This window comes from Pristiophorus japonicus, chromosome 6 (assembly GCF_044704955.1).
Source record: "Pristiophorus japonicus isolate sPriJap1 chromosome 6, sPriJap1.hap1, whole genome shotgun sequence".
Classification (NCBI taxonomy): Eukaryota; Metazoa; Chordata; class Chondrichthyes; family Pristiophoridae; genus Pristiophorus; species Pristiophorus japonicus.
The window spans coordinates 226482922-226510601 of NC_091982.1; the positions used below are offsets into that span (position 1 = coordinate 226482922).

The 27680-nt window shown below is 45.2% G+C and overlaps 1 protein-coding gene across 1 annotated transcript in view; it reads right to left on the minus strand.

The window, feature by feature from the left end:
• The window catches only part of LOC139265983 (sodium/hydrogen exchanger 9-like), a 571812-nt gene that overhangs the window by 258088 nt on the left and 286044 nt on the right, over window positions 1–27680 (minus strand). The window contains exon 10 of the mRNA XM_070883664.1: window positions 8085–8198. Within this exon, the coding sequence (XP_070739765.1) occupies window positions 8085–8198 (114 nt within the window). The remainder of the gene's footprint in view (window positions 1–8084; window positions 8199–27680) is intronic.

Here is a 27680-nt window from a genome sequence, read left to right on the forward strand (position 1 = left end):
GGAGTTAGATGTGGCCCTTATGGCTAAGGGGATCAAGGGGTATGGAGAGAAAGCAGGAAAGGGGTACTGAGGGAATGATCTTTTCGAATGGTGGTGCAGGCTCAAAGAGCCAAATGGTCTACTCCTGCACCTATTTTCTATGTTTTCTAAGTTTTGACAAGGTCCCACACAAGAGATTAGTGTGCAAAACTGAGGCACATGGTATTGGGGGTAATGTACTGACGTGGATAGAGAACTGGTTGGCAGACAGGAAGCACAGAGTGGGAATAAACGGGCCTTTTTCAGAATAGCAGACAGTGACTCGTGGGGTGGCACAGGGCTCAGTGCTGGGACCCCAGCTATTTACAATATACATTAATGATTTAGATGAAGGAATTAAAGGTAATATAAGCTGGGTGGTAGTGCGAGCTGCGAGGAGGTTACTAATAGGCTGCGGGGGGACTTGGACAGGTTAGGTGAATGGGCAAATGCATGGCAGGCAGTATAATGTGGATAAATGTGAGGTTATCCACTTTGGTGGCAAAAACAGGAAGGCCGATTATTATCTGAATGGTGACAGATTAGTAAAAGGGGAGGTGCAAAGAGACCTTGGTGTCATGGTACATCAGTTATTGAAGGTAGCCATGCAGGTAGAGCAGGCAGTAAAGAAAGCAAATAGCTGCTGGCCTTAATATCGAGAGGATTTGAGTATAGGAATAGGGAGGTCTTACTGCAGTTGTACAGGGTCTTGGTGAGACCACACCTTGAGTATTTTGTGCAGTTTGGTCTCCTAATCTGAGGAAGAACATGCTTGCTATTGAGGGTGTGCAGCAAAGGTTAACCAGAATGATTCCCAGGATGGCAGGACTGACATATGAAGAAAGACTGGATAGGCTAGGCTTATACTCACTGGAAACTAGAAGAATGAGAGGTGATCTCATAGAAACTTATAAAATTCTGATGGGATTGGACAGGTTAGATGCAAGTAGAATGTTCCCGATGTTGGGGAAGTGCAGAACCAGGGGTCACAGTCTAAAGATAAGGGGTAAGCCATATAGGACCGAGATGAGGAGAAAATATTTCACCCAGAGAGTTATGAACCTGTGGAATTCTCTGCCACAGAAAGTTGTTGAGTCCAGTTCGTTGGACATATTTAAAAGGGAGTTAGATGTGGCCGTTACGGCTAAAGGGATCAGGAGGTATGGAGAGAAAGCAGGAAAGGGGTACTGAGGTTGCATGATCAGCCATGATCATATTGTATGGTGGTGCAGGCTTGAAGGGCTGAATGGCCTGCTCCTGCATCTATTTTCTATATTTCTATGAAACATAAGCCAAGAAGATGTCCCCCGAGGCCCTCTCCATCTCATCACAGCCGTTCGTGTCATCAGTCCAGTTAGGCGCCATACAAGGTTTTTTCCCTCTCCATTTGATCCTATTCAGTGCTGAGTTTTGTTACATGTGATCAGTTTGAGCTAAACTGATGCTCACAATCTGTTTGAAAAATGGGCCGATTGTACTGACAGAAATGACAGATGATGTTCTGAGAAAATTCCCTTTGATGAATCACTGCACTAATAATGGAGGGATACTCTCGATGAGAAAACTTGTAAACTTAATTCCATGGTTTCAATTAGTTTGAAAAAAAAATTAACATTTCCAGGAACTTATCTAATGCAGCTTGGTGCAAATTCCCTGCTTCGCAACTCAGATCAATCTGGTTCTAAAACGTGTTGCAAATGTTTGAGCTTAACGGTCAAAATGTTTTTAAAAATCTTGCACAGCATTTATATCTGAAAGCGAAAGGCACCCTTCTCACAGTTTTTTTATACCTGTGAAGATGGATGTGCAAGTGAGCCTTTGTAGTTATGTATTTATGACCAAGCAGTAAATTCATATTGAACAGGAGCTAGCCACACAGGGATTGCTGGATGCTGAAAATAACTGTCTGCTGATAGGAGTTTGATTGCAAGCTAAGTCTTTCATTCCCCCAATACTGGCTCATCCTGAAAAGGATGATTAACTTATTCACCCTGGTCACAACCCAGGTGCAAGTGATTCATGTTTAAAAAGGATGAAAAGAACATAGAATAATTACGCTTAGTAAAGTCAATCTCAGGTTTATTTCATGCCAGCTGAGCGGATTTCCTATTTTAAAAGCTTATTCCATAAATAACACCATACTGAGACTCCTACTTATATAGGAGCAGGAGTCGGCCATTTGGCCCCTCGAGCCTGCTCTGTCATTTAATAAGATCATGGCTGATCTGATCATGGACTCGGCTCCACTTCCCAGCCCGCTCCCCTATTTATTCCCTTATCGCTCAAAAATCTGTCTATCTCCGCTTTAAATATATTCAATGTTCCAGCCTCCACAGCTCTCTGGGGCAGAGAATTCCACAGATTTACAATCCTCTGAGGGAAGAAATTCCGCTTCATCCCAGTTTTAAATGGGTAGCCCCTCTGAGATTATGTCCTCTAGTTTTAGTTTCCCCTATGAGTGGAAATATCCTCTCTGCATTCACCTTGTCGAGCTCTCTCATTGTCTTATATGTTTCAATAAGATCACCTCTCATTCTTTTGAACTCCAATGCGTATAGGCACAACCAACTCAACCTATCTTCATAAGTCCCCTCATCTCCGGAATCAACCGAGTGAACCTTCTCTGAACAGCCTCCAATGTAAGTATATAATTCCTTAAATATGGAGACCAAAACTGTATGCAGTACTCCAGGTGTGGCCTCATCAATACCCTGTACCAGTTGCAGCAGGACTTCTCTGCTTTTATACTCTATCCCCTTTGCAATAAAGGCCAACATTCCACTTGCCTTCCTGATTACTTGCTGTACCTGCATATTAATTTTTTGTGTTTCATGCACAAGGACCCCCAGGTCCCTATGTACTGCAGCACTTTGCAATTTTGCTCCATTTAAATTATAATTTGCTTTTCTATTTTTTCTGCCAAAGTGGATAACCTCACATTTTCCCACAGTATAATCCATCTGCCAAATTTTTGCCCACTCACTTAGCCTGTCTCATCATCATAGGCAGTCCCTGTCAATATTCCTTTGCAGATTTTTTGTGTCCTCCTCACAAATTGCTTTCCCACCCATCTTTGTATCATCAGCAAACTTGGCTACATTACACTCATCATTAATATAGATTGTAAATAGTTGAGGCCCCAGCACCAATTCCTGCGGCACCCCACTAGTTACTGGTTACCAACTGGAAAATGACCCATTTATCCCGACTCTCTGTTTTCTGTTAGTTAGCCAATCCTCTATCCATGCTAATATATTACCCCCAACCCCATGATTATTTATAAGATCTCACACAATTAAAATTGGTTAAAACGGAGTTCCGATTCTTAAGCAGAAACACCTTTGTAATTTACAAAGGCTGCTCTTGCTTAAGAACTGGAATACATTCCTGCAATGTGGGAACCTAGGAATCACTAAACAAAAAAAGATCAGGGTCCATCTGGTTTGCATTCTACTATCCTTGCAGTCGCATGATACAATGATAATGGAGTTGTTGACTAATCCTGGCAATCATTCTCTATCAATGAGTGTACAACAGAGGAAAATCCCAGTGGTGGAAAGCTTTGGGCCCCATAAATCTAAAGGCAATTGTTCCTTCCAAGCACACTACACTTACTACATGTCATGCCTTAAATTACTCATATTCTGTATCCCCAAATGTTAATTTCTAAAAAAATCTCTCTTTGCATTTGAAAGATTCAATACCAACTTTGGTCACTGTATCCCTAGGCAGCCTATTCCATAGGTTGACCACTCGCTCACTGAAATATTGGGGGGAATTTTAACCACCCCCCCGCCCCCGCCAAGGATGAGCGGGAGAGGGGTGGAGGGGGGAGCCCAAACTTGCCTCTAATCCAATTTTAATGGAGGTGTGCTGGGGGTGGGTGATTAACCTGCTCTCCAGAGACGGGTTCATCATTTAAATATTTCAATGAGGCTGCGTGCCTCAAATTTTAGTTCTGTTTTAGATGTAACGCCTGCAGTCCGGATTTCCCAGGGCTCGGGAAACCTGGCAGCTGAAGGGAGGCAAGAACAGCCGGGTGCAACAGAGAAGTGCTTTTCCAGCACTGCTTGTAGACCAGGAGGAGCAGGCATGGCGCCCACCGAACCCCAGAAGCTAACCTCTGCCCCACTCAATGCAATCAGACCCATGCCTCCCCACCCCCATCTCTCTGCTCCCCCCAATCTATCCACGGCCCCCCAAGCAAGATGCCCCCTCTGACCCACAAATTCATCATAAGCTCCAAGGAACATGTACTTCTGAGTTGGGCTGTTACAAGTCCCATCCCCCTCACCACATCCCCATAAATATCGGGACCATTGCTTCCAGAGATTTGTTTGAATTTAGCCCCTTCAAGTGCAGTCTCTGTGTTTCTACTGTTCTGAACAAGGTGAAATAGCTTGTCATGGTCTATATTTGCTAGTTCCTTAGAATCCTAGAAACAGCAATCATATCACCTCTCAACCTTCTACTTTCTAGTGAGAACATGCCCAATTCACATTGTGAGCTAGTATTTTTGCAGTACAGACATTCCCCCACCTACCTCCCCATAGAAAATAATCAATAATTATTTAACATGCTTGTGTTCCAAAAATAGTTATTCTCCAGTCCTCCTGTCCCAGTTATAAAGCAAAAGCAAAAATAGACAAAAGGTATCACATTTAAAAAGACCATCTGAATGCACATAAACAAGCATCTCGCAGTCAATGCAAGGCAATGGCAGTTATAGGGAATATGGAGTTCATGCCATTCTGGCTCAGCTGCGAGAATCCTTGCCTCCAGTCATTCCCCATGGCATGGCCCCAGTCATTTCCCCGTGGCATGGCCCCAGTCATTTCCCCATGGCATGATTCCAGTCATTTGCCCTGGCACAGCCCCAGTCATTCCCCGTGGCATGGCCCCAGTCATTCCCCGTGGCATGGCCCCAGTCATTTCCCCGTGGCATGGCCCCAGTCATTCCCTCTGGCATGGCCCCAGTCATTTCCCCCTAGCATGGCCCTCATCTTCGCTCCCTCAAGTCCAAGGGGTGCAGATTGAACATATCTGGTACACAACTGGTTTACCCATCGATCAACAAGTCTGGTTGGACCAGCTTAAGTACTGTCCTCCTCTGTAAAAACCACCCACCAGTCTAGGATTATCTTGGAAGAGCAAAGATAACTCCTGGCTTATTTTTTTCACTATCAACGATTTCCTCAAGTCCCTCTCTCCTGCCCCTTCACCCGCACCTCCAACAAAAAGTGTAAGGAGTGCATGGACATCTTTACTGCCTGTGGAAATATTCCATTTTGGATGAGCAGCAATTTCCTCCAGCTAAACATTGGTAAGGCCAACGTCATCATCTTCGGTTCCCACCACAAGCTCCGTAACCTGGACTCCAATTTTATCTCCCTCCCCAGTCACAGTCTCAGGCTGAGCCAGACTGCTTGCAATTTGTTGTCCTATTCAAACCGGAGCTAAGTATTTGACCCCATATATTCTTTGTTACAAGGACCGCCTATTTCCACCTCTAACTTTGCCGGCATCGCTCCTTGGTTCAGTCCATGTGCTGCTGAAACCTTCATCCAGGTCTTTATCACCAAATGCTCTCCAGGTTGGACTCTCATCCTCCATCCTCCACCCTCCAAAAACCTAAGCTCATCCAAAATTCTGCTGCTCATATTCTACACTGCTCATCCACAACTCACCGACCTACATTGGCTTCCGGTTCCCCCAATGCCGCCCATTTAAAATTCTCATCCTTGTATTTAAACCCCTTCATTGCCTCACCACTCCCATCTCTGTAACCTCCTCCAACCCTAACTCCAAACCCCCTACCCACCTGCAGAATGCTTCTGACTGCAAAAGCTTCTATAGATATGTGAAGAGAAAAAGATTAGTGAAGACAAACGTAGGTCCCTTGCAGTCGGATTCAGGTGAATTTATAATGGGGAACAAAGAAATGGCAGACCAATTCAACAAATACCTTGGTTCTGTCTTCATGAAGGAAGACACAAATAACCTTCCGGAAGTACTAGGGGACCGAGGGGCTAGTGAAAAGGAGGAACTGAAGGATAGCCTTATTAGGCGGGAAATTGTGTGAGAGAGATTGATGAGGATTGAAGGCCAATAAATCTCCGGGGCCTGATAGTCTGCATCCGAGAATACTTAAGAAAGTGGCCTTAGAAATAATGGCTGCATTGGTGATCATTTTCCAACAGTCTATCGACTCTGGATCAGTTCCTATGGACTGGAGGGTAGCTAATGTAACACCACTTTTTAAAAAGGGAGGGAGAGAGAAAGCGGGTAATTATAGACCAGTTAGCCTGATAGCAGTAGTGGGGGAATGTTGGAATCAATTATTAAGGATGAAATAGCAGCGCATTTGGAAAGCAGTGACAGGATCAGTCCAAGTCACCATGGCTTGATGAAGGGGAAATCATGCTTTACAAATCTTCTGGAATTTTTTGAGGAGGTAACTAGTGGAGTGGACAAGGGAAAACCAGTGGATGTGGTGTATTTGGACTTTCAAAAGGCTTTTGACAAGGTCCCACACAAGAGATTGGTGTGCAAAATCAAAGCACATGGTATTGGGGGTAATTTACTGACATGGATAGAGAACTGGTTGGCAGACAGGAAGCAGAGAGTCGGGATAAACGGGTCCTTTTCAGAATGGCAGGCAGTGACTAGTGGAGTGCCGCAGGGCTCAGTGCTGGGACCCCAGCTCTTTACAATATACATCAATGATTTAGATGAAAGAATTGAGTGTAATATCTCCAAGTTTGCAGATGACAATAAACTGAGTGGCTGTGTGAACTGTGAGGGGGACGCTAAGAAGCTGCAGGTTGACTTGGACAGTTTAGGTGAGTGGGCAAATCCATGGCAGATGCAGTATAATGTGGATAAATGTGAGGTTATCCATTTTGGAGGCAAAAACACAAAGGCAGAATATTATCTGAATGGCGGCATATTAGGAAAAGGGGAGGTGCAACGAGACCTGGGTGTCATGGTTCATCAGTCATTGAAAGTTGGCATATAGGTACAGCAGGCAGTGAAGGCGGCAAATGGCATGTTGGCCTTCATAGCTAGGGGATTTGAGTATGGGAGCAGGGAGGTCTTACTGCAGTTGTACAGGGCCTTGGTGAGGCCTCACCTGGAATATTGTGTTCAGTTTTGGTCTCCTAATCTGAGGAAGGACATTCTTGCTATTGAGGGTGTGCAGCGAAGGTTCACCAGACTGATTCCCGGGATGGCTTGACTGATATATGAGGAGAGACTGGATCAACTGGGCCTTTATACATTGGAGTTTAGAAGGATGAAAGGGTATCTCATAGAAACATATAAGATTCTGACGGGACGGGACAGGTCAGATGCGGGTAGAATGTTCCCGATATTGGGGAAGTCCAGAACCAGGGGACACAGTCTTAGGATAAGGGGTAGGCCATTTAGGACTGAGATGAGGAGAAACTTCTTCACTCAGAGAGTTGTTAACCTGTGGAAGTCCCTACCGCAGAGAGTTGTTGATGCCAGTTCATTGGATATATTCAAGAGGGAGTTAGACATGGCCCTTACAGCTAAAGGGATCAAGGGGTATGGAGAGAAAGCAAGAAAGGGATACTGAGGGAATGATCAGCCATGATCTTATTGAATGGTGGTGCAGGCTCGAAGGGCCAAATGGCCTGCTCCTGCACCTATTTTCCATGTTTCTATGCTACATTCCTCTGATTCCGGTCTCTTGTATATCCACCTTGCCTCTGTCCCAGCACTAACACTATAGGCCACACGCTGTGGCATTCCCTCCCTAAACCCCTCCGCCCTCTTCTTTTAAGTCTCTCCTTTAAATACACCTCTTTGATCAACCTTTTGATCACCCCTCCTAATATCTCCTTCAGCTTGCCGTTCATATTTTCCTGATGCCTCCATGAAGTGTGGTGGGGAATTTTTCCCTGTTAGCAGTGCTATACAAATGGCAGCTGCTGATTCCTATGGGTTCCTATTTTGCTGCAGTCGTTAAAAAATATCACACCTCGTTACCATTTCTCTGTTACTGTAAGATCATAACAAAACGTTGTTTGGTAAAAGGATACAAATGCTCCAAAAATGAAGAGGGCATTGAATATGTGGTTCTGGTAGGTGAATAGTGCAACACCCATGTAGCAGAAGATGAAGTTCTCAGCCATAAAATTCATGAATTCAAAGAGCTGGAAAACAAAATCACACACATTTGCTTATTTTAACTTTTAGTTACTTCTCAGAAAAACTAACAAGTATAAAAGCAATTTTGAGAATTTTTTTAGGAACAGGTATACATCATTGGACCCAGCAAGTCTATCTTTTTAAATAGGCCTCATCTACTTACTTGGTCACCGTAACTCTCTACTTTCTCTCAGGGAGGACGGAATGGGATATGTTATTTTGAATTGTTCTCCAGTTCCCCTTTTCTCAAATCTCTCCAATGCTATACTTCTTTTTTTGTTGAACAAGGCAGAGAAGAGTCCTGATCTGAGATCTCCTTTAATGCTGTTGTGTAGCAAGCTTCGAGGAGTGCTCCTGATGGCAGCAACTTGGTTTTTAATTGACATCTTCCCGTGATGACATGTCACAGAACAAAAGCTCAGACTTTGCGTAGTGTAAAACAGGGGATACTGGATCAGTCATCCATTACACAGCTCTCCTCGTTATCATTTCCATTGATGTCACTATCGCTCAAGGTCAAAATGACCCCCAATGGGTGAGTATCCTGCAGTGATGACCACAATATTCAGATTTAATTTTTAGGATATCAACTTACAGGTTGCTCAGGAGTCCTGATTCTGATGTTACAATATTTTATATTAGAAATATTTCGCAATGCATTTATTTGTTTGAGGGTGTGTTTTTGTGCCCATCAAGGTGAAGGACGTGAGTTCTAGAGAATGGAAATATTTTCTATTTTCTCCACCCACTCTCCACAGCAAACATTACCAGCCTGGACACAGCATAGAGGTGCACGAACAGAGAGACCTGGGGTATATGTGCACAAATCATTGAAGGGGGCAGGGCAGGTTGAGAAAGCGGTTAAAAAAGCTGACGGGATCCTGGGCTTCATAAATAGAGGCACAGAGTACAAAAGCAAGGAAGTTATGATGAACCTTTATAAAACACTGGTTCGGCCCCAACTGGAGTATTGTCCAATTCTAGGCACTGCACATTAGGAAGGATGTGAAGGCCTTAGAGAGGGTGCAGAAAAGATTTACGAGAATGGTTCCAGGGATGAGGGACTTCAGTTACATGGATAGACTGGAGAAGCTGGGGTCATTCTCCTTGGAGCAGAGAAGGTTGAGAGGAGATTTGATCGAGGTGTTCAAAATCATGAGGGGTCTGGACAGAGTAGATAGAGAAAAACTGTTTCCATTGGTGGAAGGGTCGAGAACCAGAGGACACAGATTTAAGGTGATTGGCAAAAGAACCAAAGGCAACATGAGGAAAAACTTTTTTACAGGGAGTGGTTAGGATTTGGAATGCGCTGCTTGAGAGGGTGATGGAGGCAGACTCAATTGCAGCTTTCAAACGGGAATTGGCTTAGTAGCTAAAGGAAAAACATTTGTAGGGCTCCGGGGAAAGGGCGGGGGAGTGGGATGGGCCCAATGGGCCGAAGGGTCTTCCGTGCTGTAAACGTTCTATGATTCTATTCTATGATTCTAGATGCATGGTAGGGCTCCCTCCAAATGGTCCCATTTCTCACATCAGCCTCTGTGCGAGAATGCCAACTTAAAAACAAACTTGCTCAGGACCATTTGCACCCATCAGAGCAGGTTAAAATCGATCCGCTTGAATCTAATATTTTACACTGCCGTGATAGGAACTGGTTTACAATGAAGTCACATTTATCAAACAGCGCAACTGTGAACACACAAAACAACACACGTGTAGGTGAAGTTTGACAGGGCTCATATCCAGGCCGTCAATGTCAGTTATTAGGAAAACGCATTTGAAGAGGGATACTGTGAAATCAAGATATTATGATTACAAAGCTCTTTGGGAATCATGAGTGTAACTTTACACTGGACTTGAGATGTATGGACCCTGGCCACAAGTAAGTGGCTGTATTGTGTCAGTGTAGTAGGGGGGGATGGGGAGGGAATAGATAATAGCCCGAATCTTGCTGGAGCAGGGCATCTAACGACATCTGCCATTATAGTTAGACTGGCCCCTGCACCCTGCAGCGCACAATGCTTTTGCCCACAGAGTTGCTGAAGGTGTGAGCTGAAAACGAGGGAAATGGGGCATCTGAGACCCGAGTACATAGAGTACCTCCTTAACCAATGAGATTTAAGAGTTGGGAAATAAACGCAGGAAAGACGGAGAAGGAAGTGTAAATTAGAGTGGTAAATTCAATGTCAAATCAGGTACAGGAAGAGAAATAGTGAGGGAAGGAAAGATTGGGTTAAGAGAGAGAGAGAAACAAAACAGAAGAAAAGTTTTTAAAAAATTGACATTTTTAAAAGCTCTCCAAAAAATTAAAAACCTGAAGGAATGAGAGTCCACACTTGTTATAGTTAATTTTCGGTGCCAGAGAGGTTGATTGGCAGTCATTAACACTTAACACCGACAGTGCCAGCTGTGGCTCAGTGGGCAGCACTCTTATCTCTGAGTCAGGAGGTTGTGGGTTCAAGTCCCACTCCAGGGACTTGGGCACATAAATCTAGGCTGACATTCCAGTGCAGTGCTGAGGGAGTGCTACACTGTCGCAGGTGTCGTCCTTTGGCTGAGACGTTAAACCAAGGCCTGCTCTCTCAGGTGGATGTAAAAGATCCCATGGCACTATTTCAATGAAGAGCAGAGGAGTTATCCCCAGTGTTCTGGCCAATATTTATCCGTCAATTAACATGACAAAAACAACATTATCTGATCATTATCACATCGCTGTTTGTGGGAGCTTGCTGTGTGCAAGTTGGCTGCCGCATTTCCCACATTACAACAGTGACTACACTCCAAAAGTACTTCATTGGCTGGTAAAGCGCTTTGAGACGTCCGCTGGTCATGAAAGGCACTATAGAAATCCAAGTCTTTCTTTCTTTCAAGAGTACTTACGATTGTAATGACACGACTTTACTTTCTGTGGCAAGTTTAATGGGTAATTACTGGGCAAATACAGCAAGTTCTTAAAAATGCGGGGAGGCCAAGGGCGAGATGCGGTTATCGCAAAACCAAGCGTGGAGCAGCGCAACTCAGACAGCAAAACTTTTGGATATTCACATTTAACTGCTCATCTTCCCCTCGCCTGAAGTTGCTGTGCCATTTACACATAAATAACAAGTGCCATTAGCCACACCATTATTTTTACAACAAATTCTGGCCCATTAGCTTTGAGTCACATAAAAAAAAGGGCTCATTCTCAGCTACAAGGGCTTCAAAGGCCAAGGCCTAATCATCTTTTCTCCTTGGGATGAGGGAGTACCAGAGGCGCTGAATAATATATCTGCCCCTTAGTCTAGCTTCAGCAGTGGGATATGTGCATGACCGAACCGCAGTTATAGCTGACAAGGAACTCTATGTTGTGAAAAAGCTGTTGTTCTCCAAAATGCTGTAGTGGTGTTTTCCCAATGTACATGGATATGTTCTGTAATCTCATGCTCTGTGGAGCAAGAAACAGTAACCAAAAGGCACACACCTGACACACAGCTCTAATAATATTATCTGCGCTGAGGCTGAGCTAACGGTACCTGCCATGGGTGCCTCTATTGTCCACACTGGCTGCTTTACTGTAACGAAGTACTATGGGAAGCTGAGTCAATGTGATACATGGCTTGCTTGAATTAATTCACAATGGCATTCCAACAAGCAACAGCATAACAATGAGCCAGCAACATAAGATTTATAGGACTGGACTGACCTAAGTACTAGCTGTGGAGCTCAAGGTCTTTTTATAACCAATGTTTATGAAAGGATGTACTTTACCATGAGAGGCAGGGGTACATGCAGTAGAAACAGTAATGCTCCCATTAGCTGCGGCTACTTGAGATCAGTTTAATTGGACGACTCAAGGTTTGGCAGTCGGTTATTTCAGTAGATGGCGACGATTGTAACAGTCTTTGTGTATTTCTTCTGCTTGTTCGTACCAAAGAACAATTTACTAGTAAGGTTTCATTTACGAAGATATAAAGTTGAAAGGCTTACATATGGAAAATTCATCTAATTCACTATCAAACCATTGAATGGTTCTATTCTCTAGCTATTTTTAAAGGCGCAGCCCTGGACAACGTGGACCATTTCCCATACCTCGGGAGCCTCTCATCAACAAGAGCAGACATTGACGACGAGATTCAACACCGCCTCCAGTGCGCCAGTGCAGTCTTCGGCCGCCTGGGGAAAAGAGCGTTTGAAGACTAGACCCTCAAATCTGCCACCAAGCTCATGGTCTACAGGGCTGTAGTAATACCTGCCCTCCTGTATGGCTCAGAAACATGGACCATGTACAGTAGTCACCTCAAGTCGTTGGAGAAATACCACCAACGATGTCTTCGCAAGATCCTACAAATCCCCTGGGAGGACAGATGCACCAACATTAGCATCCTTGACCAGGCCAACATCCCCAGCATCGAAGCACTGACCACACTTGATCAGCTCCGCTGGGCAGGCCGCATGCCAGACACAAGACTCCCAAAGCAAGCGCTCTACTCGGAACTCCTTCATAGCAAACAAGTCAAAGGTGGGCAGAGGAAACATTACAAGGACACCCTCAAAACCTCCCTGATAGAGTGCAACATCCCCACTGACACCTGGGAGTCTCTGGCCAAAGACCACCCTAAGTGGAGGAAGTGCATCCGGGGGGGCGCTGAGCACCTCGAGTCTCATCGCCGAGAGCATGCAAAAATCAAGCACAGGCAGCGGAAAGAGCGTGCGGCAAACAAGTCCCACCCACCCCTTCCCTCAACCACTGTCTGTCCCACCTGTGACAGGGACTGTGGCTCTCGTATTGTTCAGCCACCTAAGGACTCATGCTAAGAGTGGAAGCAAGTCTTCCTCGATTCCAAGGGACCGCCTATGATGATGATGATGATGATTTTGAAAGAGATATATATTTGTCCCGCACAATTCTAATTTACTGAAATAAGTCAAGAGTTGTTGACAAAAGGCCATCGACCTGAAATGTTAACCTTGTTTCTCGCTCCACAGATGCTGCATGACCTGCTGAGTATTTCCAGCAGTTTCTGATTTTAATTATGGTTGAATTTCAGACCTCTTAAAACTTAAAAAAAAAGGCAGATAAGCACCTGCTTTGGAACAAAGCTGAAGGTAATCGGAATAAGTAGAGGTTTCATGGAATAGTTCCTGTGCTGGGGTCAACAGGGGCATGGGGTTCCCGTGGAGGGAAGCAGGCTAGAATTGAATAACAGAGAGATGATATTGGAAAGGTATCGGAAAATTCAGATGGAGATCATGGAGTATGTAATGACTCAAGAGTCTGGTTACTGTAAACTTACTCCGGTGCAACCTGACCCATCTTTATTCCAGCCCAAGAGTGCCAGCGTGACAAAGACACACAGCTTATATACAGGTGACCAAGCACACATGCCACATGCGTACTGCCCGATGACCTCTGACCGCGGCGCCCTCTGGTGTTTGGTGACCCCCAAGCATTAATACATAAGAGTAATAATGCAGAACTTTCGCAGGAATTAAATCGGTGAGGTATGATATGGTAGACTGGCTGCAATAAGAACAGGTTTGAGCCAAATCGCCTTTTCTCAGTCCATGTTTTTTTATCATCTTAGATCAATTACGAGTGCTTGGGAACTGAACCTCCTATATAAGAACATAAAAATTAGCAGCAGGAGTAGGCCATTCAATAAGATCATGGCTGATCATTGACCTCAACTTCACTTTCCTGCCCCATCTCCATATCCCTCGATTCCCCTCGACTCCAAAAATCTATCTATTTCAGCCATGAATATACTCAACGATTCAGCATCCACAGCCCTCTGGCTCAGAGAATTCCAAAGATTCACAACTCTCATGAGGAAGAATTTCTTCACTCACTCAGTCTTAAATAGCCGACCCCTTATCCTGAAACTGTGACTCCTAGTTCTAGACTCTCCAGCCACGGGAAACAACCTCTCAGCATCTACCCTGTCAATGCCCCGTCAGAATCTTGTATGTTTCAATGAGAATACCTCTCCAGAGAGCATAGGCCCAATTTACTCAATCTCTCCTACTAGGACAACCCTCTCATCCCAGGAATAAATCTAGTGAACCTTTGTTGCACCGCCTCCAAGGCAAGTCTATCCTTGCTTAGATAAGGAGACCAGAACTGTATGCAGTTCTCCAGGTGTGGTCTCACCAAGGTCCTGTACAGTTGTAGCAAGACTTCCTTTCTCTTATACTCTTCCATAACTGACAGCAGTGCTCTCAAACTTGAATTAACATTTAATTATTACAGGCCAAGGCTGGAGACTTGAAAAATAAATGAGTGCATTTAAAGACAGAACCTGGAAAGGTCACAAAATAACTCAGGAGATGGGGAGGTTGGAGGGTCTGGTGACATAGCCTTCGAGAGGTGCACAGATTAGTGAAGTGGAAAGCAAAGAGGTTGGTGATGTCATAGTGGAGACACACTTTAAAAAGTCAAATAGTTAAAAAGAATTATGACTACTGACTCACCTAAATATCGATTAATTGTTACCATCCACTTCGGACATTTCTGGTTAACTGGACAACATCAGGAGAGATTATTTTGTCTTGTAATACGCCTGTGAAGCGCCTTGGGATGTTTTATGACGTTAAAGGTGCTATATAAACACAAGTTGTAGCAAGTTGTTGATGAAATGGGTTGGAAGAGGGGGTCAGTGGTGTGAGGGGTATGAATTGACATGATTGTGACAAAAATAGGAATTTTTCTCTTGAAGACATGCATAGTTTTAAAAGACAATATTAGCTCATTTTAAAATGATTATTATTCCTCCTTCAGTTTAAAATGGCAGTCCCGAGAGGGCTACATGCAGGAATAGGTCGATTATGTTTGGTCAGAAATTAGTTCAGATAAGGACATTCTAAAATATAAGTGAAAAGCTGCAAGGTGTGAGTAGCTCGCTGTATCACTGTAGTTTAAGTTATAACACTGTATTTTGAAACCATCGGCAGCAATTAATTCCTGCAAATAGTTTGGGGAAATATTATGAGAATTGTCAAATCAGCATTGTTATTTTCATATTGATAGTCAGTCTAATCTACAAAGTGAAAATTAGCCCTAAAAGAGTTCAACAGAAAGCTTCTCACTGTGAATGTGTCAGAAGGAAGCACTCCATAATGAGGTCAACATTTCAGTAATGCTTACATAGCGAATCATCACAGAACAAAAGACACAACCTGTGTATTACATAGTTTGTACAGCAAAGAAACAGGCCATTCGGCCCAACAGGTCTATACCGGTTATGCTCCACTCGAGCCTCCTCCCACTCTTCATCTAACCCCATCAACATAACCCTCTATTCCTTTCTCGCTCATGTGTTTATCCAGCTTCCCCTTAAATGTATCGATGCTAGTCACCTCAACCCCTCCCTGTGGCAGCGAGTTCCACATTCTCACCACTCTCAGGGTAAAGATGTTTCTCCGGAATGCAGTGCTCCATCTCCTGTTGGGTATTTTACATACTGGCTAAGAAAGGAATCCTGCACACATTGTGAAAACTCCATTCCTTGTGCCCCATTCACGACCTCTTCATGCCAGGTTATTTGGGGATAGTTAAAATCTCCCATGATTATTATTCTGTGTCCTTTACATATTTGCTTACATATTTCTTCCTCCACCTCCTTACCACTATTAAGTGGTCTGCAGTATACCCTTATTAGCATAAGCGATCCCTTCTCTTGTTTCAATCCATATAGATTCTATTTCTACTCTTCTGTTAGTGATGTCCCTTTTTTCTGTTTCCATTATGCAATCGTGTTGTACGAGGCCCCTTGGGAAAGAGCGACCATAATATGGTAGAATTCTTTATTAAGATGGAGAGTGACGCGGTAAATTCAGAGACTGGGGTCCTGAACTTAAGGAAAGGTAACTTCGATGGTATGAGACGTGAATTGGCTAGAATAGACTGGCGAATGATACTTAAAGGGTTGATGGTGGATAGGCAATGGCAAACATTTAAAGATCACATGGATAAACTTCAACAATTGTACATCTCTGTCTGGAGTAAAAAATAAAACGGGGAAGGTGGCTCAACCGTGGCTAACAGTGTTAAATCCAAGGAAGAGGCATATAAATTGGCCAGAAAAAGCAGCAAACCCGAGGACTGGGAGAATATTAGAATTCAGCAGAGGAGGACAAAGGGTTTAATTAGGAGGGGGAAAATAGAGCATGAGAGGAAGCTTGCCAGAAACATAAATGCTGACTGCCAAAGCTTCTATAGATATGTGAAGAGAAAAAGATTAGAAGACAAACGTAGGTCCCTTGCAGTCAGATTCAGCTGAATTTATAATGGGGAACAAAGAAATGGCAGATCAGTTGAACAAATACTTTGATTCTGTCTTCACGCAGGAAGACACAAATAAGCTTCCGGAAGTACTAGGGGACCGAGGGGCTAGTGAGAAGGAGGAACTGAAGGACATCCTTATTAGGCGGGAAATTGTTTTAGGGAAACTGATGGGATTGAAGGCTGATAAATCCCCGGGGCCTGATAGTCTGCATCCCAGAGTACTTAAGGAAGTGGCCCTAGAAATAGTGGATGCATTGCTGATCATTTTTCAACAGTCTATCGACTCTGGATCAGTTCCAATGGACTGGAGGGTAGCTAATGCAACAGCACTTTTTAAGAAAGGAGGGAGAGAGAAAACGTCAGTAGTGGGGAAAATGTTGGAATCAATTATTAAAGATGAAATAGCAGCGCATTTGGAAAGCAGTGACAGGATCGGTCCAAGTCAGTATGGATTTATGAAAGGGAAATCATGCTTGACAAATCTTCTGGAATTTTTTTTGAGGGTGTAACTAGTAGAGTGGACAAGGGAGAACCAGTGGATTTGTATTTGGACTTTCAAGAGGCTTTTGACAAGGTCCCACACAAGAGATTGGTGTGAAAAATTAAAGCACATGGTATTGAGGGTAATGTACTGACGTGGATAGAGAACTGGTTGGCAGACAGGAAGCAGAGAGTTGGAATAAACGGGTCCTTTTCAGAATGGCAGGCAGTGACTAGTGGGATGCCGCAGGGTTCAGTGCTGGGACCCCAGCTATTTACAATATACATTAATGATTTGGATGAAGGAATTGAGTGTAATATCTCCAAGTTTGCAAATTACACTAAACTGGGTGGCAGTGTGAGCTGTGAGGAGGACAGTAAGAGGCTGCAGGGTGACTTGGACAGGTTAGGTGAGTGGGCAAATGCATGGCAGATGCAGTATAATGTGAATAAATGTGAGGTTATCCACTTTGGGGGCAGAAACACGAAAGTAGAATATTATCTGAATGGTGGCAGATTTGGAAAAGGGGAGATGCAACGAGACTTGGGTGTCATGGTACATCAGTCATTGAAAGTTGGCATGCAGGTACAGCAGGCGGTGAAGAAGACAAATGGTATGTTGGCCTTCATAGCTAGGGAATTTGAGCAGAGGAGCAGGGAGGTCTTACTGCAGTTGTATAGGGCCTTGGTGAGGCCTCACCTGGAATATTGTGTTCAGTTTTGGTCTCCTAATCTGAGGAAGGACATTCTTGCTATTGAGGGAGTGCAGCGAAGGTTCACCAGACTGATTCCCGGGATGGCAGGACTGACATATGAGGAAAGACTGGATCGACTGGGCCTGTATTCACTGGAGTTTAGAAGGATGAGAGGGGATCTCATAGAAACATATAAAATTCTGACGGGACTGGACAGGTTAGATGCAGGAAGAATGTTCCTGATGTTGGGGAAGTTCAGAACCAGGGGACACAGTCTAAGGATAAGGGGTAAGCTATTTAGGACTGAGATGAGGAGAAACTTCTACATTCAGAGAGTTGTTAACCTGTGGAATTCCCTACCGCAGAGAGTTGTTGATGCTAGTTCATTGGATATATTCAAGAGGGAGTTAGATATGGCCCTTACGGCTAAAGGGATCAAGGGGTATGGAGAGAAAGCCGGAAAGGGGTACTGAGGTGAATGATCAGCCATGATCGTATTGAATGGTGGTGCAGGTTCGAAGGGCTGAATGGCTTACTCCTGCACCTATTTTCAATGTACAGCTACCCCAACCCATTCTTCCTTCCCTATCCTTTCTGATTATGATATAACCTGCAATATTTAGTTGCCAGTCCTGTTCTTTATGTAGCCATGTTACAATTATTCCGACTACATTTGATTCCTCGCTGCGGATTATGGATGTGCTTATTTGTAACAGAAAAATGCTCTGATTGAGACCCCTTGATAACATGACCTGATTGCTGATTGGTCCTCTTGGAGGATAAGACACACCCAGCAGTTTCTCTGAAATATGTAATTAAAACCGCCCAGCCCAAATTGTCAGTGACTTTGCAAAGTGTACTTTGAGCCATTCTAACTGCTGACTCCAGACAGGAGAGAGCTCTCCCCTCCCCATCTTCCAGCCCAAGTTCCTGACACCCCCGCCTCATCCCAAGTTCCTGAACCCCCCTACCCCAATTTCCTGCCCCATCCCAGTCCAAGTTCCTGACACCCCCCAGCCCAAGTTCCTGACACCCCCACAGCCCAAGTTCCTGACAACCACCAGCCCAAGTTCCTGAACCAAATAATGCAGGATGAATCAATCACGACACGGAAATAATGCAAAAAATGTAATGAAATGTATTGACGGAGTCGGAAGAGCAAAGCATCGCGGTCGGCAGCAGCACAGCTCCTCATGATACAGGCCCACTTCCGGTTTCGGGTTCGAGGAGTCTGCGCATGCGCAGGACCGGTGGCGGGGGGGGGGGGGGTGGAGTCCAGGTCGCTCGTGCACGGCGGGGGCAGAGTCCAAGGCACACATGCAGAAGGACACACAAATAACTGTTGCAAATAATCACTGACAGATTATTTCTCAGTTGCCCTGTTTGATGTTGGTAGCTGTGTACATTGCTGTACAGTTTAACTGTTGAACTGGTAGGATCACCTGCAGTGTAAAGCCTGAAAATGGTAAATTAACTCCTTGTTGGCTCTTTCAATACAGATATTGTCCTGTATTCTATTGGCTTAATTGCTTTATTTCTGGGAATGTGATTTAAGTAGGTTTAGGTTATACTAATTGGGTGATAATTTCCATTTTCTGACACAGATGTACATAATTTCAATCTGCAGTCTCATTGCTAAATAGCTCAGACATACACTTCCAATTTTTGACGGTGTAGTCCACTTGATGTGGGCTTGTTGACATCCAAGTGGTGCTTAAAAAGCTCGACAACAATACTGTTAAAATAACAGCAGAAAATCACTAAACAGAGTAAATAAATATCGATTAATGACAATTTAGCATCTGAACAGTTTCTTCTCCCATCCTCAAATTGTACAAGTCATCAGTACAAATTATTTACACAAAAACGAATACATTAAAGTTAATGTAATTCTTGTAGCATTTTGATATTTTTATAAAATACCGATTGTGAAACTCCCTCTTAAAATGAACATTGTACTGTCTAAAACCTAATACACCATTGCTCATCCCGATTCACAAAGGATAAAGAATGCTGGCTGATATGTCCCATTGAGAGGTTCAGATGGCGTCAGAGGGTGAAACTCACATCTGAAATCGAAGCTGGATTATTGTCTGAGAATTCTGAGAGAATATCAGCTTCTGTTTATAATATACAAAATGTGATGAATTTTCTCTGCATTTATTTGTCTTCCACAGTAGTGCCATTACCATGGAGAAGATGCTGCACAACAGGAGACTTAAAGGAATATCGATTTTATGACATAGCACTTTAAGCAACATTGATTTTTATAATGTAGAACTTGAAGGAATATTGAATTTGTGACGTGGGGACCTGCTTTTTATCCGATCATTTTTGACCACGAATTACAGGAAAATATAGTTACTCTGTATGTTATATATGTTGAATTGAAACCATTATGGGAGATATCTGCGCTCCTCAAATTCTATTCTCTTGAGCATCCCTGATTATAACTGCTGAACCATCAGTGGCCATGCCTTCTGTTGCCTCGGCCCTAAACTCTGGAACTCCCTTTCTAAACCTCTCCACCTCTCTATCTCTCTACCGTCTTTAAGATGCTCCTTAAAACCAACCTCTGCTACCGAGCTTTTGATCATCTGCTGTCATTTCTACTCACGTGGCTCGGTGACAAATTAATTGTTTTTGTCTTATAACAGCAGTCGGCGGCAGTCGGGAGCAGCGTCGAGGAGGTGCGTGGAGAGGCCTATAAAAGGCACAGCAGGGAGTCCGGGGCCCAGCGTCGGCGGCAGTCGGGAGCAGCGTCGGAGGTGCGTGGAGAGGCCTATAAAAGGCACAGCAGGGAGTCCGGGGCTAGCGTCGGCGGCAGTCGGGAGCAGTGTCGAGGAGGTGCGTGGAGAGGCCTATAAAAGGCACAGCAGGGAGTCCGGGGCTAGCGTCGGCGGCAGTCGGGAGCAGCGTCGAGGAGGTGCGTGGAGAGGCCTATAAAAGGCACAGCAGGGAGTCCGGGGCCCAGTGTCGGCGGCAGTCGGGAGCAGCGTCGAGGAGATGCGTGGAGAGGCCTATAAAAGGCACAGCAGGGAGTCCGGGGCTAGCGTCGACGGCAGTCGGGAGCAGCGTCGAGGAGGTGCGTGGAGAGGCCTATAAAAGGCACAGCAGGGAGTCCGGGGCTAGCGTCGACGGCAGTCAGGAGCAGCGTCGAGGAGGTGCGTGGAGAGGCCTATAAAAGGCGTGACTTGTGCAGCTACAGGGAGAAGGCAAAAAAGAAGTAGAAAGAAATCAAAAGGTGATGTCACAGCCAAGAGGGTAAGTGATTGGCTGGTGATTGGTGAGTAGTTTTTCTTTTTTCTCTTCTATATCAGTGAGTAACTTTTAACATTGTTGTTGCCAATTTAATTGTATCTAAGGGTTAAGTCATGGCAGGAGAGCTCGGTCGGGTGTTATGCTCCTCCTGTACCATGTGGGAACTCGGGGACGACACCAGTGTCCCTGACGACTACATCTGCGGGAAGTGTATCCACCTCAAGCTCCTGACGGTCTGCGTTGCGGAGTTGGAGCTGAGGGTGGATTCACTCTGGAGCATCCACGATGCTGAGAATGATGTGAGTATCACGTGTAGTGAGTTGGTCGTACCGCAGGGAAAGGGTCCACAGCCAGATAGGGAATGGAAGACCAACAGGAAGAGCAGTGCAAGGAAGGTAGTGCAGGAGTCCCCTGTGGTCATCCCCCTGCAAAACAGATACACTGCTTTGGGTACTGTTGAGGGGGATGACTCATCAGGGGAGGGCAGCAGCAGCCAAGTTCATGGCACCATGGCTGGCTCTGCTGCACAGGAGGGCAGGAAAAAGAGTGGGAGAGCAATAGTGATTGGGGATTCAATGGTGAGGGGAATAGATAGGCGTTTCTGCGGCCGCAACCGAGACTCCAGGATGGTATGTTGCCTCCCTGGTGCAAGGGTCAAGGATGTCTTGGAGCGGGTGCAGGACATTCTAAAAATGGAGGGAGAACAGCCAGTTGTCGTGGTGCACATTGGTACCAACGACATAGGTAAAAAAAGGGATGAGGTCCTACGAAACGAATTTAAGGAGCTAGGAGCTAAATTAAAAAGTAGGACCTCAAAAGTAGTAATCTCGGGATTGCTACCAGTGCCACGTGATAGTCAGAGTAGGAATCGCAGGATAGCGCAGATGAATACGTGGCTTGAGCAGTGGTGCAACAGGGAGGGATTCAAATTCCTGGGGCATTGGAACCGGTTCTGGGGGAGGTGGGACCAGTACAAACCGGACGGTCTGCACCTGGGCAGGACCGGAACCAATGTCCTAGGGGGAGTGTTTGCTAGTGCTGTTGGGGAGGATTTAAACTGATATGGCAGGGGGATGGGAACCAATGCAGGGAGACAGAGGGAAACAAAAAGGAGACAAAAGCAAAAGACAGAAAGGAGATGAGGAAAAGTGGAGGGCAGAGAAACCCAAGGCAAAGAACAAAAAGGGACACTGTACAGCAAAATTCTAAAAGGACAAAGGGTGTTAAAAGAACAAGCCTGAAGGCTTTGTGTCTTAATGCAAGGAGTATCCGCAATAAAGTGGATGAATTAACTGTGCAAATAGATGTTAACAAATATGATGTGATTGGGATTACGGAGACGTGGCTCCAGGATGATCAGGGCTGGGAACTCAACATCCAGGTGTATTCAACATTCAGGATAAGATAGAATAAAAGGAAAAGGAGGTGGGGTAGCATTGCTGGTTAAGGAGCAAATTAAGGCAATAGTTCGGAAGGACATTAGCTTGGATGATGTGGAATCTATATGGGTAGAGCTGCAGAATACCAAAGGACAAAAAACGTTAGTGGGAGTTGTGTACAGACCTCCAAACGGTAGTCGTGATGTTGGGGAGGGCATCAAACATGAAATTAGGGGTGCGTGCAATAAAGGTGCAGCAGTTATAATGGGTGACTTTAATATGCACATAGATTGGGTTAACCAAACTGGAAGCAATACGGTTGAGGAGGATTTCCTGGAGTGCATAAGGGATGGTTTTTTAGACCAATATGTCGAGGAACCAACTAGGGGGGAGGCCATCTTAGACTGGGTGTTGTGTAATGAGAGAGGATTAATTAGCAATCTCGTTGTGCGAGGCCCCTTGGGGAAGAGTGACCATAATATGGTGGAATTCTGCATTAGGATGGAGAATGAAATAGTTAATTCAGAGACCATGGTCCAGAACTTAAAGAAGGGTAACTTTGAAGGTATGAGGCATGAATTGGCTAGGATAGATTGCCGAATGATACTGAAGGGGTTGACTGTGGATGGGCAATGGCAGACATTTAGAGACCGCATGGATGAACTACAACAATTGTACATTCCTGTCTGTCGTAAAAATAAAAAAGGGAAGGTGGCTCAACCGTGGCTATCAAGGGAAATCAGGGATAGCATTAAAGCCAAGGAAGTGGCATACAAATTTGCCAGAAATAGCAGCGAACCCGGGGACTGGGAGAAATTTAGAACTCAGCAGAGGAGGATAAAGGGTTTGATTAGGGCAGGGAAAATGGAGTACGAGAAGAAGCTTGCAGGGAACATTAAGACGGATTGCAAAAGTTTCGATAGATATGTAAAGAGAAAAAGGTTAGTAAAGACAAAAGTAGGTTCCCTGCAGTCAGAATCAGGGGAAGTCATAACGGGGAACAAATGGCGGACCAATTGAACAAGTACTTTGGTTCGGTATTCACTGAGGAGGACACAAACAACCTTCCGGATATAAAAGGGGTCGGAGGGTCTAGTAAGGAGGAGGAACTGAGGGAAATCCTTATTAGTCGGGAAATTGTGTTGGGGAAATTGATGGGATTGAAGGCCGATAAATCCCCAGGGCCTGATGGACTGCATCCCAGAGTACTTAAGGAGGTAGCCTTGGAAATAGTGGATGCATTGACAGTCATTTTCCAACATTCCATTGACTCTGGATCAGTTCCTATGGAGTGGAGGGTAGCCAATGTAACCCCACTTTTTAAAAAAGGAGGGAGAGAGAAAACAGGGAATTACAGACCGGTCAGCCTGACATCGGTAGTGGGTAAAATGATGGAATCAATTATTAAGGATGTCATAGCAGTGCATTTGGAAAGAGGTGACATGATAGGTCCAAGTCAGCATGGATTTGTGAAAGGGAAATCATGCTTGACAAATCTTCTGGAATTTTTTGAGGATGTTTCCAGTAGAGTGGATAAGGGAGAACCAGTTGATGTGGTATATTTGGACTTTCAGAAGGCGTTCGACAAGGTCCCACACAAGAGATTGATGTGCAAAATTAGAGCACATGGGATTGGGGGTAGTGTACTGACATGGATTGAGAACTGGTTGTCAGACAGGAAGCAAAGAGTAGGAGTAAATGGGTACTTTTCAGAATGGCAGGCAGTGACTAGTGGGGTACCGCAAGGTTCTGTGCTGGGGCCCCAGCTGTTTACACTGTACATTAATGATTTAGATGAGGGGATTAAATGTAGTATCTCCAAATTTGCGGATGACACTAAGTTGGGTGGCAGTGTGAGCTGCGAGGAGGATGCTGTGAGGCTGCAGAGCGACTTGGATAGGTTAGGTGAGTGGGCAAATGCATGGCAGATGAAGTATAATGTGGATAAATGTGAGGTTAAAACAGAGAGACAGACTATTATCTGAATGGTGACAGATTAGGAAAAGGGGAGGTGCAAAGAGACCTGGGTGTCATGGTACATCAATCATTGAAGGTTGGCATGCAGGTACAGCAGGTGGTTAAGAAAGCAAATGGCATGTTGGCCTTCATAGCGAGGGGCTTTGAGTACAAGGGCAGGGAGGTGTTGCTACAATTGTACAGGGCCTTGGTGAGGCCACACCTGGAGTATTGTGTACAGTTTTGGTCTCCTAACCTGAGGAAGGACATTCTTGCTATTGAGGGAGTGCAGCGAAGGTTCACCAGACTGATTCCCGGGATGGCGGGACTGACCTATCAAGAAAGACTGGATCAACTGGGCTTGTATTCACTGGAGTTCAGAAGAATGAGAGGGGACCTCATAGAAACGTTTAAAATTCTGACGGGGTTAGACAGGTTAGATGCAGGAAGAATGTTCCCAATGTTGGGGAAGTCCAGAACCAGGGGACACAGTCTAAGGATAAGGGGGAAGCCATTTAGGACCGAGATGAGGAGGAATTTCTTCACCCAGAGAGTGGTGAACCTGTGGAATTCTCTACCACAGAAAGTTGTTGAGGCCAATTCACTAAATATATTCAAAAAGGAGTTAGATAAAGTCCTTACTACTAGGGGAATCAAGGGGTATGGTGAGAAAGCAGGAATGGGGTACTGAAGTTGCATGTTCAGCCATGAACTCATTGAATGGCGGTGCAGGCTAGAAGGGCCGAATGGCCTACTCCTGCACCTATTTTCTATGTTTCTATGTTTCTAACACTCCTGTGCGGCGCCTTGGGATGTTTTACTGCATTAAAGGCACTATATAAATGAAAGTAGCTGTTGTTGTGAGATAAGCAAGATGCCCTTTGAATACTATTCAGTACAATTATGCGCCTGACAGAGCATGGGCATATCGAGCCAGTTGAGAAAGCACGGTTTGCTGGACTGAACCGCAGCCACAATGCATGCAAGAGATTGTGAAAGATTCAGTTTACTTTCCCTTTTCACAAAAAATCTTTGGCATCTTTGCGCAAACCTTCTCACAGGTGTCACTTTGTGCACCCACAGAGAAACTAACTGAATTATGCAAGTGACCTTTACCGTGCAGCTCCTCGTGGCTGGCTCATTAAAACTGGAGCCTTAGCACTAAAGGAGAGCTGTGTCCACTGAATGTGTTCTTAAAATATTATGAATTTCTAAAGCTGCTCAAAGGTGAGAAAGAAATGAAAATGTTATTTCCTCCTCCGCTGGGCCTAGTGCTGATTCTGTGGCATAATGTGTTCAGTGAATAACACCTAATGCTTTGGACATTCAGCTGTTAATTTATCTTTCAGTTGCTACTTATTCTTTCTCTCTGTCCTTTTAAACTTTAATTCTAGTTTTCCTAATGTACAGTAATCTAGTCCTTTTTGGTACTATTTCTAATTCTAAAATCGTCTACTATATTTCCCCCCCCCTGCCCCCCCCCACCCATTCTGCCTGCCTCGCTGTTCTCCAGGGTCCATTCCGCAGGTGGGTGCAACTAAACGAAAATTGCCAGTTGATTTGCTAAAAATCAACTCCAAAAGGACAGTTCTTCAGCCAACCATATGGCAAAGCCCCACAAGCCCAAGAGAGAAATGTCTTCGAGTGGCCCTGTTAATCTTGGGTGTGGTTTCCAGTGTCAAACCCCAACAAGGCGGCTGCTGATAAGTATTCCTGATGGCAGCCTCAGATTTGCCCTCCAACGGGACAACATCCAGGTAAATAAACTAACCCTTTCTGTTAAGTCCTGACTCTAATGTACTGACTTACACAAGACACATGCTGAAATCAAGGTCAGTCAGGACCTGCACCTTTAATTCACAGCTCTCCAGTGCTGCACTTGCCTGAGACCTCCCTTTATATACCTCAGTGGGATAGGTATGGAGCGTCTCCTGCAAGTGCACCCGAGAGGCGGGAGTTCCTGGCGTTGGTGAGACCTATAAAGGCTCAGCAGCAGCGAGAGGCAGCGGCAGTCCGAGAGGCGGGAGTTCCTGGCGTTGGTGAGGCCTATAAAGGCTCAGCGGCAGCGAGAGGCAACAGCAGTCCGAGAGGCGGGAGTTCCTGGCGTTGGTGAGGCCTATAAAGGCTCAGCGGCAACGAGAGGCAGCGGCAGTCCGAGAGGCGGGAGTTCCTGTCGTTGGTGAGGCCTATAAAGGCTCAGCGGCAGCGAGAGGCAGCGGCAGTCCGAGAGGCAGGAGTTCCTGCCGTTGGTGAGGCCTATAAAGGCTCAGCGGCAGCGAGAGGCGTACCTGTGCAGCTGCAGCGGGGAGAGAAGGCAAAAAAGTAGAAAGAAATCAAAAGGTGACGTCACAGCCAAGGGGGTAAGTGATTGGCTGGTGATTGGTAAATAGTTTTTTTTTCTCTTCTATAACAGTGAGTAAACTTTAGCATTGTTGTTGCTTATCAGAGGGTTAAGTCATGGCAGGAGAGCTCGGTCACGTGATATGCTCCTCCTGTACCATGTGGGAACTCATGGACGACACTATTGTCCCTGACGACTACGTGTGGGGGATGTGTGTCCGCCTCCAGCTCCTGACGGTCCGCATTGCGGAGTTGGAGCTGAGGGTGGATTCACTCTGGAGCATCCACGATGCTGAGAATGACGTGAGTAGCACGTGTAGCGAGTTGGTCATACCGCAGGGAAAGGGTACACAGCCAGATAGGGAATGGAAGACCAACAGGAAGAGTAGTGCAAGGAAGGTAGTGCAGGAGTCCCCTGTGGTCATCCCCCTGCAAAACAGATACACTGCTTTGGATACTCATCAGGGGAGGGCAGCAGCAGCCAAGTTCATGGCACCGTGGCTGGCTCTGTTGCACAGGAGGGCAGGAAACAGAGTGGGAGAGCAATAGTGATAGGGGATTCAATTGTAAGGGGAATAGATAGGCGTTTCTGCGGCCGCAACCGAGACTCCAGGATGATATGTTGCCTCCCTGGTGCAAGAATGTCTCGGAGCGGATGCAGGACATTCTAAAAAGGGAGGGAGATCAGCCAGTTTTTGTGGTGCACATTGGTACCAACGACACAGGTAAAAAAAGGGATGAATCCTACGAAACGAATTTAAGGAGCTAGGAGCTAAATTAAAAAGTAGAACCTCAAAAGTAGTAATCTCGGGATTGCTACCAGTGCCATGTGCTAGTCAGAGTAGGAATCGCACGATAGCGCAGATGAATACGTGGCTTGAGCAGTGGTGCAGCAGGAAGGGATTCAAATTCCTGGGACATTGGAACCGGTTCTGGGGGAGATGGGACCAGTACAAACCGGACAGTCTGCACCTGGGCAGGACCGGAACCAATGTCCTATGGGGGAGTGTTTGCTAGTGCTGTTGGGGAGGAGTTAAACTAATATGGCAGGGGGATGGGAACCAATGCAGGGAGACAGAGGGAAACAAAAAGGAGACAAAAGCAAAAGACAGAAAG